Raw genomic sequence first — 15180 nt, forward strand, 5'->3', positions numbered from 1 at the left:
CCTCCATCTGGGTTTGCCTGCTCTAGAAGTTTCTGGAGAAAAGAAGTGTGGGCCACTTTGGGGTGAGGAACACTGAACACAGGGCGGTGGCCCATAGGCTGGATGATTCCTCAAGCATGCCCTGCCTGTTAATTCTCCCAATTTCAGGTCACCGTCTCTGGGGGGAGTTGGAGGTAATTCTCAAATACAATAAAATGTGAGAATCACTGAGAACACATTGAGAACCACTAATCTAGGCAAACTTTTCAAGCATTCATTTTACAAAGAAGTCTGGCCACCAAAGATACCCACATCCTAATCCCCCAAACCTGTGACTGGGTTCACCCCATGGCAAAGGGGAATTACCGTTGCAGAGAGAATCAAGCTTGTTAGTCAACTGACCTGTATATAACAGGGAGAGTTTCTGGGATTATCCAGGTGGGCACAGTGTAATCACAAGGGTCCTTCAATGTAGAAGAAGGAAGCAAAAGACAAGAGTCAGAGCAGGCAAACTGGCTATGGTGTCAGCCAAAGCAATGCATGTGAGGACTCAACCTACCAAAGCAGGATTTGAAAATGGAGGAGGGGGCCACTAGCCAAGGAATGCAGGCAGCTTCCAGAAACTGCAAAAGGCAAGGAAACAGACTCTCCCCCGGAGCCTCCAGAAGCAGCGCAGCCCTGCCAACACCTTGATTTTAGCCCAGTGAGACCTGTCAGACTGCTGGCCTACCAAGCTGTGAATCAATGCATGTGTGCTGTGCAAGCCACTACGTTTGTGATCATTTGTACAGCAGCAATAGAAGACACATAGAAGACATGATAAATGTCTGTACTTAATGATATTAATAAATATGATATTAAAAACACAAGTGTACATTGTGGCTTCCGAAAGGTGTAAAGTTTAAGAGACTTCCAAGAACACAGGGATAATTTCCACCTGTTAGGATTAGGTCATATTTCTAGGCTTAATTTCTATCAACTCTCCCTAAGACAGATGTGCTGGATATTTGCATGTTTTCCTGATTGATTTTGAAGGCCCATTTTTTGCTCTGTGCCCTGGAAGGCAGACCTCTATAAACAAGAGTCCCTCACCCTCTGGGTTCCAGTTTGGTTCCACCAATGGGAGGGACCAACAGGAATCTGAAAGACAACTAGGTGCGGAGCTTGTATCTATACAACCCTGAGAGTGAATCCCTCCTTAAATCTTGTGCTCTAGGTTCCTCACCTGCCTCACTCCACAGTAACACCAAGGAAGAGATAAGAAACTCTCTAGGGTCCAGGAAAGACTTTCCAGAGTAGATGACAGCCTAAGGACTACCAAAAAGTGTCTAGAATTCCTCACCATTTCTTACATGCCTCCCCCGACCCACAACTATGTGGTGAATTCCATCAGAGGCCGTGACTGGGAAAGCAAAAATGAGAAGTTTAGAAAATGCTGGTGTGGCTCAGTGGTTGAGCATTGATCCAGGAACCGAAAGATTGCCGTTCAACTCCCGATCAGGGCACATGTCGGAGTTGTGGGCTCAATACCCAGAAGGGGGCATGCCAGAGGCAGCTGAAGGATGATGTTTCTCTCTCATTGATGTTTCTATCTCTCTATCTCACCCCCTTCCTCTCTTTTTAAAAATCAGTAAAACATATTTTAAAAATACAACCCAACAGTACCAACAGAAGTAATTTAATTGGAAAACCATCCTGGATTAAGCAATTTACCCAGTCATTAGATATGTAGCACTGCTATATGCAAATCATATGCAAATATAAATAAGATCCTCCATAGGGACTGCTTTTTTACTGTTTTCTCTGGCTTCTAAAGCAAATCCAATTTGGAAAATAAAAATAGAAAATTACCTTGTGGTGGGATAGCATTTGTTTATGCATCTCAGCACCTCTACCAATACCCCCAACAGTGCCCAGAAGCCTAACATAATTTGTTCATGCTTATGTGACCTTGAAGTAAGCTTATTAGGATTAGTAAAGTAGAAGGATATACCTACCTGTGTGTATTATGGACTTGAGAGGGTGAGTGGCCCCCTCGTCCAGGATGCCAACCTAGATCACCTCAATCCTCCATCCCTCCCCCAAAGGTCCAGAGTAGATGGGTTCAGTTTCCTCTCCTGTGTCTTCACAGAGCACTGCTCAATTCATGGTACTGACTTCATGAAGGAGTGCGTGTAGGAATATTAATCGGCCTAGCAAAATCCACAGAGAGGGCAACCATCCAAGACCAAAATCAACCACCTTTAGCCATGCTTACATGCATTACCTGTGAACTTCAGGAGTCCCCCACTCCTTATCCTTGTTGGCTTCCCACTACCCTGGGTATTTTTTAGAACAAAACAACAAAGAGATAGGAAGAAGGCGGCGGCAGGAAGAGGTGGCAGGGTTCGTATTCCTAATAAGGCTGCGGGACTTTGAAAGCTGGACCTCTCTGCAAACATTGGTTTCCTGCCCATAAACAGGAACACCCCACAGAGTCACTTATTTTTAGAAAAATAATCTAAAATAAATTTTAAAACCCACAATTCTTCATTGAGTTGTAGGTTAACATTTCCACCCTGGAGGGAGCACAGCCCGCCCTTGAGTGGCAGTTCCGTGAGGGCGCTGGCGCAGGCTTACCAGGGCCGGGAAGAACCAGAAGAAGAGGTTGCTGTTGTAAGTGCTATTCACAGTGAGGAAGCCGGCGTAGCTCTCCACCTGATGCTGTCCTGGGAAAGAAGCCACCGCACTCAATCGTCTCCCTAGTGAGAGAAAAATTCACCCGAGGATTAGAGAGAGGATACAGGGTTAGCCACCTCCTCCCAGCGGCCAGGTCTAGGATGCAGTGATCAGAAAGGCTACGAGAGTGGGCAGAAGGATGCTCACTGCAGGGAATCCCAGCATGCTCTGGTCAAGTCCACATCGTCTACATATGCAATTTAGCCAAGGACAGTGGCACCTTTAAGATTTTTTTTTTTTTTGGTCCCCAAATATAATTTATAAGTGATGGTAAATTTTGTTCTTATTAAAAGAACAAAAACAATCACCTAATCTCAGTTCCACTTGAGAAGGTAAGCAAACCAAGGTGCTCACATTGGGCACCTGGAGGGCCAGGGCAGAGTAAAGTCACCTGACGCCAGAGGAGGGGTTGCAAGAGAAGCAACGTAGCCAAGTAGCCCTCAGCCTTGGGAGGCCTGGATCCTGCACACTCCCCTGGTCATGGAGGCCCAAGGCCTGCTCCGTCCATGAAGGGAAATGCACTGAGGCCTGCGGGAGCGGGATGGATAAGGATGGCCGGGGAGGGAGGGGAAAGGCAGACAGTGAGCGTGAGGGTGGCCTCGTGGCGACTCAGAGGGAGCCAAATAAGATGATGGGACAGTTGTAGAGGGCAGATGTCTTATGGCAGCAAAGGGATAAGGACAGCAGGGGAGGAAGAGGGGGAGGAAATGTTCATACAGCTAAGGCCACCCAGAAGGAGATAATACTGATAGGAGCTAACACTGAAAAGGTCAATGCACATTAAGTGGCAGGTATAATTATTATCCCCACTGGACAGGTGACAAAACGGAAGCACAGACAGGTTAAGTGACTTGCCCAAGATCACACAGCTACTCAAGGGAAGCTGAGGTTTAAACCTCAGAGTCCCTCTCCCACCCTCCCCATGGCCTCTCACTGGAGAGTTAGTCATAAGGGGTGAGGTGGAAGGGGAAGCAGTGATTAGGAAAGGAGTGGGGAAGGAACAGAAAGTAGGTGACGGGTATCGTGGGGAAGTGGATGGGGAAGTCTGGGTAAAGACGAGTCCTGTAGTGGTGGCAAAGCAAGGGTCCCCGATAAAAACAAACGACTCAAGAAAAGCCATTTAAGTCTGAGACATACTAGTTGGAGACTGGCTAGTGGACGGGATCGGCGAGGAAGCCTGATCCTTCACACACGCCACTGACTAAAGATGCCTGTGTGGGTCCCAGGGCCCTCGGGCCCCACAGCGCTGATGGTTCACGTGTCTTCCCAACTGGGCGTCCAGGGACAGCACTGATAGGGCGCAGTAGCCACAGAGCGAACGTGTGCACTCAGGGAATCGGTGCGACCAATCAGGGTCCGACCCCAGAGATGGTTGTTAACTTTCACCAGCACACCACTGCTCTGGGCCACAAGTTCTCTTTTCAAATGATGCGCCTCCCGAAAGGGAAGCTCATCTTCACCAACTACACCCCGCTGTTCCTTTTTCTAGTGCTTTGCTGATCCTAGCACTACTACTGACCAGCTCTGTGTCCCTTTTTTAATTTTTTTGGTAATCCTCGCCCAGGATATTTTTCCATTGATCTTTAGGGAGAGTGGAAGAGAGAGGGAAAGACAGAGAGAAACATCAATGTGAGAAGAAACACATCGATTGGTTGCCTCCAGCATGAGCCCTGACTAGGGCCTGGGCCAGGGGGGAAGGAGCCTGCAACCAAGGTACACGCCCTTAACTGAAATTGAACCCTGGACCCTTTGGTCCACAGGCCGACGCTCTATCCACTGAGCCAACCCAGCCAGGGCTCTGTGACCCTTTTAACAGGCAGAGGTTTGGCCGGTCTGGGCTCCAGCTTCTCACCTAGGAAAATGGATGGCACTGAGTCTATGCACACAAAACCTGGAGAAAAGAAGCCGGCTTGCAGGGCGCATCGCTATGGTTGCCTTTGAAATGCGTCCCCTGAATAGGAACAGGGGCACCTGGGAGCAGAGGCGATGGTGGGGACACAGGGAAGGTGGCAGTTTCCTGAGGGTCCTGCTAGGCCAGCACAGCAGGGAAAACATGGTTTCCTGGTTGGACAGACCTGGGCTGGCAGTCCTGGCCAGGCTTTCTAGCAGGCCACTCCACCTCTGAGCCTCTTTCCTTTCATGCGAAATGTGGATGCCTCCCCCACCTTGTGAGGGTCAAATGAAAACATGCAGATGAGCCCTCACCGTGAGGCTGGGCATAAAATAAGGGCTCAAGCAAAGGGAGGGACGGTCACCGCCCGCCCAGGCCACCCCAGGAGCAGCCTGGAAGACCCTGCCTTTCTCTGCCCCAGCCCAGTTCCCTCCCAGCCAAGACTGCTTAACCCAACCTCGCCAGCTCTGCCCCTCCTCTTGCAATGAGATCTACCTCCCCACCAGAAAAAGACAGAGAAAAAGGGAGACAGATGGATGTGAAGAAGAGGAAAAGGGCGAGAGATGTTTAGTGGGCGCCGTCCTCCTAGCCACACCCTTCCCTCCTGCAGACACCGCTTCCCTCTCCCCTTCCTTGCTTGCACTTCAATTAGCGCAAAGCAGGGTCACCCTCCAGGGTTGGGCTGCCATTAAAACACTTGTTTTGGGGCCATTTTTCAAATGGAAATAGGACATGTTATTCGTTTCAGATGTGCAACCAGCTGATTGGACATTTGTGTATATTGTGAAATGATCATCACAGTAATTCTCATTAACATCTGTCACCACACAGCTATACAATGTTTTTCCTTGTGATGAGGACTTTTAAGATCTATTCTCTTAGCAACTGTCAAACATGCACCACAGTACCATTAACTATAGTTGCCATGCTGTACATTACATCCCCAGGATGTATTTTTTTTTAATAGCTGGAAGTTTGTACCTAAAAAACACTTTTGAAATGGTTCTCACAAAGCTGTTAATATTCTGAAAATCAGAGACCTCTCCCCCAAAAAGGAGGGCAGAGAACTGAAGATGAGGAGTTGGGAATGAATATTGGTGTGAATCAGGAGGGGTAAGAGAGCATGAGATGGTTCATGAAAAAAGAAGAGAAAAACTGAGAACCATCAAAGTAGAGTGAGAAGAGAAAATATATGATAGACAGGACATGACGGAGTCATCCATCTCTCTGAGAGTAGCCCGGCACCAGGTCCGCTGGCCGGCTCTGAAAATGACTGGGCTCAGCCAGCCTGCCCTTTCTGAGCACCCCAAGCGGTTTCTCTGCTACCTGCACTTACTCAGGTTCATTTCCTACCTGCCCTTCTAGGTCAGGGACTATCAGAAAGCAAGGAATTTGTCTAGTTTATCTTTGTACCCCTGGGGACATACCACACGGACTTATACACTTATGGCATTTAATACATATTGTTAATGAATGAATGTGAATGAATTAATGAATGAGCTAAAACAGGCCACACTGATAATGCACCAGAATTACCTTCCTTCTACAAAAATCTTTTAGAGCAGGGAGGCCTTATTAAGAGCTTAAGAAATGCAGAGAAAACTTTTCTCTGGCCCACAAAAAAAGTGGTTCACCCTGTTTCAAATATTAAACTTCCTTTAACTAAACCACAGTGAATAATTTAAAAAGTTCTTTTAACTCAAATGATTTTAAAAAATATTTTCTAGTGCTCTGTTCACCCTCCCCAAGTCTATTAATGGAATGTGGAAAATAAACCCCCAAGACATAGTGGTTCCTTTCTTCCTGGAACCGTGACTCAACAATACAAACATTCAAAACCGTTACAGAAAGGGAAAAGGTCTCTTTGAAGCAATTTCACTTCCTCCTTGTTATGTACTGTGGTTGCCAGGGTTTGTAATACCACCACGTTAAAAAAGATTGGAGTCTGACCACAGAAGGGCATGAACCAGCTAATCAGGGCGGACTTCACACTCACCAAGACTCGGGCCATCACCATGATGTACAGAGAGACACAGCCAGACCCTCAGTAATAATAAATGAAGACCTGATAGCAAAATAGTCTTTAAAATTTGTGAAAATGCTAAACATGTGTTTGTGAACATGTTAAAATTTGCCTCTTAGATTCATTGTTTCAGAGAGTTAGGATTTGTTCTAGCTGCAAAGAAAGTAAACATGTAATTACAATTACATAAAATGAAGCCAGCTAGTTGGGGATTAAAAAAATTTCTCTCATTTTTTGTGAATGATTATTCATCCCCAAGATGTTCCGTTGCAGCATTAAGACTCATGTTCCTAAGGTTTTGACAGACTTGATAAACAGAACAGATTTAGGGGAATGAGGTGACCATCTGCCCAGAGTTTCCTGAACTTTCAGTGAAGACGATGAATAAAATGATCCTTAATTAGGTTATCAGGGTTGCATTTGAATACCCAGATGTACCAGATTTTGGATCAGCCATTTAAAATTCCTTTGAGATTTTGAGTGTGTTACAGAACAGTAGAAAGTGACATTACATCAGATTTAATATTTTAAATATCATCACTTATCCCATGATGATCTCTCAGGGCTGGCACAGAAGGACAGAAGATGAAACGATCTCCCTCAATATCTTTCTCTGCTCCTTTGACCATAGCTGAAATGCTCATAGTCAAGAAATTCAGGAATGAGAGGGGTGTGGACAACCTCTCAGATGGATTTCTCTACAGTCTTCTGACTTGACGCTACCAGATGTCTGATACAGACCCCATGGTCACTGTCACTTAATGCCTTTGTTTAAGCTGTTTCCTCACTCAGTATGTGCGGGCCCTTTTCTATTTACCCAAATTTTGCCCAATACCCTCAGGTCTGGAGCTGGTCACATAGTTCAGTGGTTCCTACTTCACACTCTGGAGTCAGCAGAGAGAGGTTTTAATTCCAGCTCTGCCACTTATCATGTTTAATAGCCCTGGGTAAGAGATTTAATTTCTCTGGGCCTCATTTTTCTCATCTGTAAAATGGGAACAACAACTATGCATTCTTCCTTAGGGTTGCTCTGGGGATTAAATGAACTGGTATGTGCATAAAGCACAATGCCTGACACACATTTGGGTCTAAAGTTGGAATTCTACAAATATTTATCGAGTGCCAATTACATACAGGCACTGTGCTAGGTACTGGAGATATAATTACTAACTGATAAATACTTGTTATATTTACGATGGCAACTATTGCTGTTTTTTCCCCGGGACTGTGTCAACTGACAGGATGGTTTCTTTCTCAACATCTCCAGCATGCCTAGGTCACATGTACTCCTTTAGGATTCTAATATGTGCTGCCTTATTCCTCAATTGTGTTATGTGTGGGTATCTGGTCATTCTAGGAGAGCATAGCTTCTTAAAGAAAGAAAAAGAAATTATAGCAGAAGTCAGAAAAGTTGGGTCCTAAACACACCTCTGCTTCTATGACTGCTTGGACAAATCATGCAAACTATCTGAGTCTCATCTGTAGATCGGTAGAGTTGGTTATAAGTAGTTCATTGCTCTTCAATTCTAAACTACATGATTTGCTTTGATTTATTGTTAATGAACATCATCTCTAAGTCATCAGTATCCACTTACGGAAGCCAGAATGAATGAATGCATGTGGTCCAATTTGGTAGATTTGGATCAATGATATTTTGCCTCTTCATATGTGTCTAGTGATATGAGCCTGCACCAGCAGGCTACCATCATTTCATGCCTTCTCTACATCAAGTCAAAAGAATCTTTTAAAAAGAAGACTGACTACATTATCTAACTACATTATCTAACTACATTATCTGACGACATTATCAAATGTATATTAATGTACACTGACAGCATCATTAAAGTTTTTCACCTTTTCTGAGAACAGAGATGGTGAAACATGGAACCATTGTGTATTTCAGAAAAGACGTCTGAACAGGACTCAAATGCACCCTTAAGATACGGTTTTAAACCAAACAACAAAAACAATGACATCCTATTGGCTATGAGAAATTTCAAAGGAAGGAAAGTTGCTTTATTATACTTTCCATATAGAGTAGACAGATTTATTGTTGATCTTTAAAACTATCATTTCCCACCCTAGCCTGTTTGGCTCAGTGGATAGAGCATTGGCCTGTGGACTGAAAGGTCCCAGGTTCGATTCTGGTCAAGGGCATGTACCTTGGTTGCAGGCACATCCCCAGTAGGAGATGTGCAGGAGGCAGCTGATCGATGTTTCTCTCTCATCGATGTTTCTAACTCTCTATCCTTCTCCCTTCTTCTTTTAAAAAAAAATCAATAAATAATATATAAAGAAATAAAATGACCATTTCCCTAAAATCTCCAGCATCACTTCCACACTTTTTCATGACATCTACCCACCCGCCAGCCTCAGAGGCACAAGGATGAAGTTCGGTCCTCCAGAGCAGATGCCAAAGCCTGTGATGGCATCTTCCCACGGATGCCATGTCTCTCACTCATCTACTTAGAGAAAGGGCTCTAGCAAGAGTGGCCCCCACCCCAGTCAACCTTCCCCCTCTGCTGGATCATTTCCACAGCTTCCTCTAGCCACCACCCCATGTCTCTGCTTCCTTTTAATTACAGCTCCTCAGAATAGCTGCCTACATACTATTCTGGAGCAGGGGTGGGCAAACTTTTTGACTCGAGGGCCACAATGGGTTCTTAAACTGGACCAGAGGGCCGGAACAAAAGCATGGATGGAGTGTTTGTGTGAACTAATATAAATTCAAAGTAAACATCATTACATAAAAGGGTATGGTCTTTTTTTTTTTTTTTAGTTTTATTCATTTCAAACCGGCCGGATCCGGCCCACGGGCCGTAGTTTGCCCACGGCTGATTCTGGAGCCCACTGAGGTCCAGAAAGATTCATTTATCTACACAGTGACTTACATTAAGAGCAGAGTTTCTAATGACACCAAATGACACCTTTTTTTTTTCTATTAATAATGACAATAGAAAACCCCATTTGCAAGCAATCTTTAGAGAGCAATTTACAGAATATTAAGAGTTTTCACATGCATTTTCTCATCTGATTCTTATACTATCCCTGCGACTTGGGTAAGTTGTTACATCGCCATCTTATTAGTGAGGAAACTGAGGCCTAGGCTGTTTGGGTGGCAACCTGCCAGGCAGGGGGGCCAGCGGCTGTGATAGATTCTGTGGTGAGGCTGTCTGGGTGTGAAGCCTGCACCCACCAGCTGGCATCTGTGTGACTCCAAAAAGGTACTTAGTTTATTTCCGCACAGTTTCTTGTGTGTAAAAGGAGTTCACTTCCCTGGGTTGTTGAGATGCTTAACTGAGTTTATACAGAATACTTGGCCCCCGTAACTGATACATAATAAGCTGTAAGGTTCCTATTAACCTTACTAAGTGCCCAGTGGTAGACAGACACTGTACTAGTTTGATAAACAGAAGTGCAGGAACTTGCCCTAACCAGTTTGGATCAGTGGATAGAGCGTCAGCCTGCGGACTGAAAGGTCCCAGGTTCGATTCCCATCAAGGGCATGTACCTTGGTGGTGGGCAACATCCCCAGTAGGGGCTGTGCAGGAGGCAGCTGATCCATGTTTCTAACTCTCTATCCTTCTCCCTTCCTCTCTGTAAAAAAATCAATAAAATATATTTTTTTTAAAAAAGAAGTGCAGGAACTCAACCACTAGATAAATAGCCTGACACACTCTCGTTTTAGCTCACAATTTAGATGACACTAAAGCATTTATATTTGAAATAAAACCAGTGAGTAAAAAAATTATCAGAATATATTTTAGATCCTGTAGGATAATTGATTTTTTTTTAAAAAGGAAAAGAACTGCTAAAAGTACACCAGCGGTTTCCTGATTAGACTTACCTTGTTTGACTTTCCCAGCTTCAATGTAGGGAGTGAGAAATAATGGCTGCCCTGCGTTTCCCTTATATGGCAGGGAAGCCCGGGCATTATTGTATATGAAGCGGAACAGCCCGTCCCCACCGGGGCAGAGCACCAGCAGGGCCAACAGAACAGTCGCCTTCCACATGGCACCAACTATTCCCTCGAGGCCTAGGATGAAAACAACATTCCACAAATGAATCAAAAGAGTAACTATCTCCCTCACCCTTTTACACGCACCATAGTCATTCATCCACTCAAAACACAATTGTGTGTAAATGCCCTTTGCTACCACTTAAATAAAACAGACCCAATCCCTGCTCACCCTGAAATTAACTGCCTAATAGGGGGTTACTCCAGGGATTTACTATGTAGCAGGAGAAACAGTTTATATTTCTAAACCTGTGGTCTGGGCAGTAAATGCAATGGAGTTGATTAACGCCTCAAGACAACAAGGGCTCAGTAACTGATCACCAAACGAGTGGTGGTGACAGTCCATCCACGACAGAGGGCAGAGGACCTAGAAAAGCCTTGGCAAGGTGGGATGGGTGGAGCTCAGGCAGGCGGGAGAAATGGGGAAGCATCACCAGTGGGTGGGTGAGCGTGAGCAAAGGCGAGGCCTCAGTTGTCCATGGGCACTTTGCAGGGAAATTTAAAACAAACAAAATGGATCTGGTTCCCTCTACTCTAGCTTACAAAATCAGTACACTTTGCATCCAAGAACAAAAAAGAAAGAAGGAAGATAGGGAGGATCCTCCAACTATTTTTAGGTTCCTGCCCCTATAGTTCCCTGATAAAGAAACTTAGGAGTTAGGCCTTAAGTTTTACTAACACAACGCTTTCCAAGGATATTCGAATCTGATGTTTGCTTAGAGTGTTCATCTGGGTTGATGATAATAGTGGCTTAAAATTGCATGGCGATTTCCCTAGCTTGTAAACAAACATGCAAATTGTATTTACAATGAGCCTTCCCTTGTATTTTCAGCCGATTCCAATCTCTTAATAACTCCACCAGGAAAGCGAGGATTATTATCACCATGGTTAGATAAGATAATTTGACTCAAAGGAGTGCTTTATGCAAGGCATGACAGTGGAGAAGTCAGAACTACAACTCAGCCAGAGTCAGGACTAGGGTCAGGTGAGGCAGATGGAGATGCAGGGTCAAATCTCATCTTTTTATCTAAAGTTTTGACATTTGGTTCACCATGGATTTTTTTGGCATTGATTTTGATTTTTTTCCAAGAGTATATTAAAATACTACTTTTCTTGATTACTGAGTTTTTGGGGGGACTGTTACATGTTACACCCAAAGGCAGGTGCCTCACTTGCTTCACCTTAATTCTGATCCTGCTAAGTATTATGATGCCTACATCAGGGTTGGTACATCACTCGGCATCACTGCTATTTAAGCATGGCCCACGTTCTTAGCTCTAAAGTCTAGGCAAAGTATATGAAATGAATAAACACTCCACTCAGATTATTGGATGCAAAAAGAAATATGCAACTATGCAAATATAACGCCTGTTATTTGGTGCTTTAAAATACCAAGCTATTAAAACATCTTAAAAACACAAAATGGGTAAAAGTCTATTAACCACCTGTTTATCACAACCCAATTTGGCATAATATGAAAATACTGATAGAAAATTTAAAAAGCTTTTGAGCCACATTTCCCCAACAAGATAAAAATGTATAATTATAACTGGATTGAAAATGTAATCCTTGTAAAGTCTTTCACGGTTAATTTAATAGAATTCCCCATACTTAACGTAAGCAAGCTCAATCATCTACAGTATGTAGCTAAAAAAATGCTTTTGCCTATTATTGACTATAATAAAGAACAAAATGAATTTAGAAACTGAAATTAGGTTCCCAAGAAGCCAAAGGGTAATGATTACTGTAGTACTAATAATTTTTTTAAATTATGTGAATTTGTTATGCTAATGTTTTAATAGCAGTTACTTTTAAGGAATGCTTGAAATCAACAATCTTACTCTAACTGGTTCAGGGGAAAAAATCTGTGGTATTAAAACCATAGTGGAAGAAGCTTTTCCAGTAAACGGTTTTTTTCCTGGGGGCAGACACAAGAAACTAATGATGCCTTCTAATTTCTCAGTCTTCCTGCTGCAAACCTCCAGGCCCCTTTAATGGAAGCCATTAATATTTAAATAACCAGGCTGGTTACAGGAGTTCCCTTGTAAGCAGATGTTGACTCAGAGATGTTCAAGAAAGGCAAAGCTGGTCTTATTTTAATTGACATATTTAATTCATAAAAGTAAGAGTTGGGTCAACTTAGAAGATCACATTAACATTTGATTAAACAACTGTTAGAGTCATGGCTTCGCATGTAGGTGAATGAAAGCAATATTTTTCATTTCACAGTTCTCAACAGTCAGAATTCCTGAATTGTGTGCTAAGCTGTCATCTCTCCTAATGAAATGAAAGCTATTATCCTGAATGGAAAAGTCTTTTTTTTTCCATGACATCCATCTCAGATGTTTTTGCTTATCCTAAACTAGCCTGAATCTTTTTACTTATTGAACATTATTGAGTACTTTCTAAACTAATAAATCCTGTACCAGAATCTACTACCCATAGAAAGTGAAAGAAAAAGTTACTCACCATACACTTTATCATGTCTATTTGAAATAATATGAAACATTAGCACTATTTCCAGTTCAAATATACCATATTGAAGGATTCAGACAAACTGTTCCTCTTAAGAACTGTTTAGAAACAGAATAAAATCTAGGCAAATACAAAGGGATATTGGAAGAATCAAATAAGCTCAAGGTCAGAAGTTTATGATTTGCTAACACTGTCTTACTAAACCTTAAATATTACAGTTAGAAATTGTGTCCAATGTTCAACATTTAATATAAACAAAGTTATTTATCAGAGTTTTATAGAATAATAAAAGCAGTCAACAATGTAACCAATTAAGTAAGTTTCTGTACACCAAAAAGATAAAATTATATACAGCAATTAATATATCTATGACAATGCTTTGAAAATATACTAAAATATTAGGTAAAGTAAAGCAAGCTATTAAATTGGATAGGTGGTATTTTCTCCTTATTTAACACTTCTTAAACAATTTCTAAATCTTCTACAATCATTAATCTTATAATCAGAAAAAAAACAATTTTTGGTTTTGAAGACAAAGTGAAGCAACTGAGAGACAAGGCAAAAAAAAGAATGCATGTTTCTTATTCCTTATTACTACCTGTTATGACCTCTTGCGTTTCCTGGGAGTCAGGTTCTGTTTGTTCTCTTACAATAGGTCCTTCTCTCCCTAACATTCTGAGAAGATGTGTCCTGACCTGCTGAAGCCACAGAACCCCAGAGACTCAGGGTCCATGTCCTCCTTGGTCAATGAGAAGGATCTGCGTAAATGTGAGAGGTTCTAATAACAGTTACTGTTCTTACATTTGTATTTAATTCGGCCTGAAGTAGAGTCTATGACAGATGCGTACATAATTGGTTCTAAGCAAATATTTGTTGAACAGATAGATCCAAAAAATGAATCATGATATTTTAGACCTAGATGAGATAATACATGTTCACGTGGCCCAATTCTTTCATCTTACCAACCGGAGAGTGGAAGCCAGAGGATTAAGTAAGTGACTTGCGTAAGATTATTCTGCTAGTGAGTAGTAGGGCCAAGCAATACTCAAAGCAAGGATTTATTTATGGCGCTAAATCCAATCTGCATTCCACTTTCCTGTTCTTGGTTCCAGTTACATTCAGATATTCTGACTCCTATTGTCTCGATAGATAATAACAGCCTGTAATGGTCCTAGATCCTTTCATAGACCAGTAGAGGCTGGAGTTACATAAAAAAGAAACATTACGAAGTAAATCTTTCCAGAGAAATTTGGTTTTGGGAAAAAGTTCATACTAATCCTGTCATGACTGACTCAGTAGACCTTGGGCAAGACAGTGACTTCTGTGGATCCCTGTCTGTGTGTTAGAACCAACAACTAGATTTCCAGGAACTGTGAGAGCCAGTTCAACATGGCCATTGTTACAAATTACGCTATAAAAGTTTACCGTTAAATAAGTTATATTTAAAAAAATGTCATAAATATCAAAACTCACCACTTCTGAATTATCTTACTGCATTTTACTATTATCTGTGTCCGGGAGTTAAGTTTTTCTGTATTTGTCAGGTGGGTGGATTATACAACAGTTTGCTACCAGGCATTTCTTTCCAACTCTGTGTTCAGTGACACCTATGGATGGCTTCCAGTCAGCCATGGTGGTTATATTTACACCATGGCCATCAGCAAACACCACAAATCAGGGCAGTGATGGCGAACCTATGACACGCGTGTCACAACTTATTATTTTGGTTGATTTTTCTTTGTTAAATGGCATTTAAATATATAAAGTAAATATCAAAAATATAAATATTTGTTTTACTATGGTTGCAAATATCAAAAAATTTTTATATGTGACATGGCACCAGAGTTAAGTTAGGGTTTTTCAAAATGCTGACACGCCGAGCTCAAAAGGTTCGCCATCACTGAATCAGGGTTTTCTTGCCCCCCAGAGAGCCGGTCATTGAATATACACCTGCATGTGTTGGTCTCATGTTTCTTCTTTAAAAAATAAGCTGAGAACCACTTTCTATCAACTCAAATGTTAATTCCAATTGCAATGACCAGCAGAAGAGACAAACGGGAGAATCCTGCCGAGTTG

At 42.5% G+C, this 15180-nt stretch overlaps 1 protein-coding gene across 2 annotated transcripts in view; it reads right to left on the bottom strand.

Moving 5' to 3' along the window:
• Positions 1-15180, bottom strand: part of CPVL (carboxypeptidase vitellogenic like) — a 103623-nt gene that overhangs the window by 76889 nt on the left and 11554 nt on the right. For both annotated transcript variants that reach the window (XM_059712658.1, XM_059712657.1), the window contains exons 2-3: positions 10459-10647; positions 2599-2720 (exon numbers count right to left, since the gene is read on the bottom strand). In XM_059712658.1, coding sequence (XP_059568641.1) covers positions 2599-2720; positions 10459-10624 — 288 coding nt within the window. In that variant the 5' untranslated portion in view covers positions 10625-10647. The remainder of the gene's footprint in view (positions 1-2598; positions 2721-10458; positions 10648-15180) is intronic.

Source organism: Myotis daubentonii, chromosome 10 (assembly GCF_963259705.1).
Source record: "Myotis daubentonii chromosome 10, mMyoDau2.1, whole genome shotgun sequence".
Classification (NCBI taxonomy): domain Eukaryota; kingdom Metazoa; phylum Chordata; class Mammalia; order Chiroptera; family Vespertilionidae; genus Myotis; species Myotis daubentonii.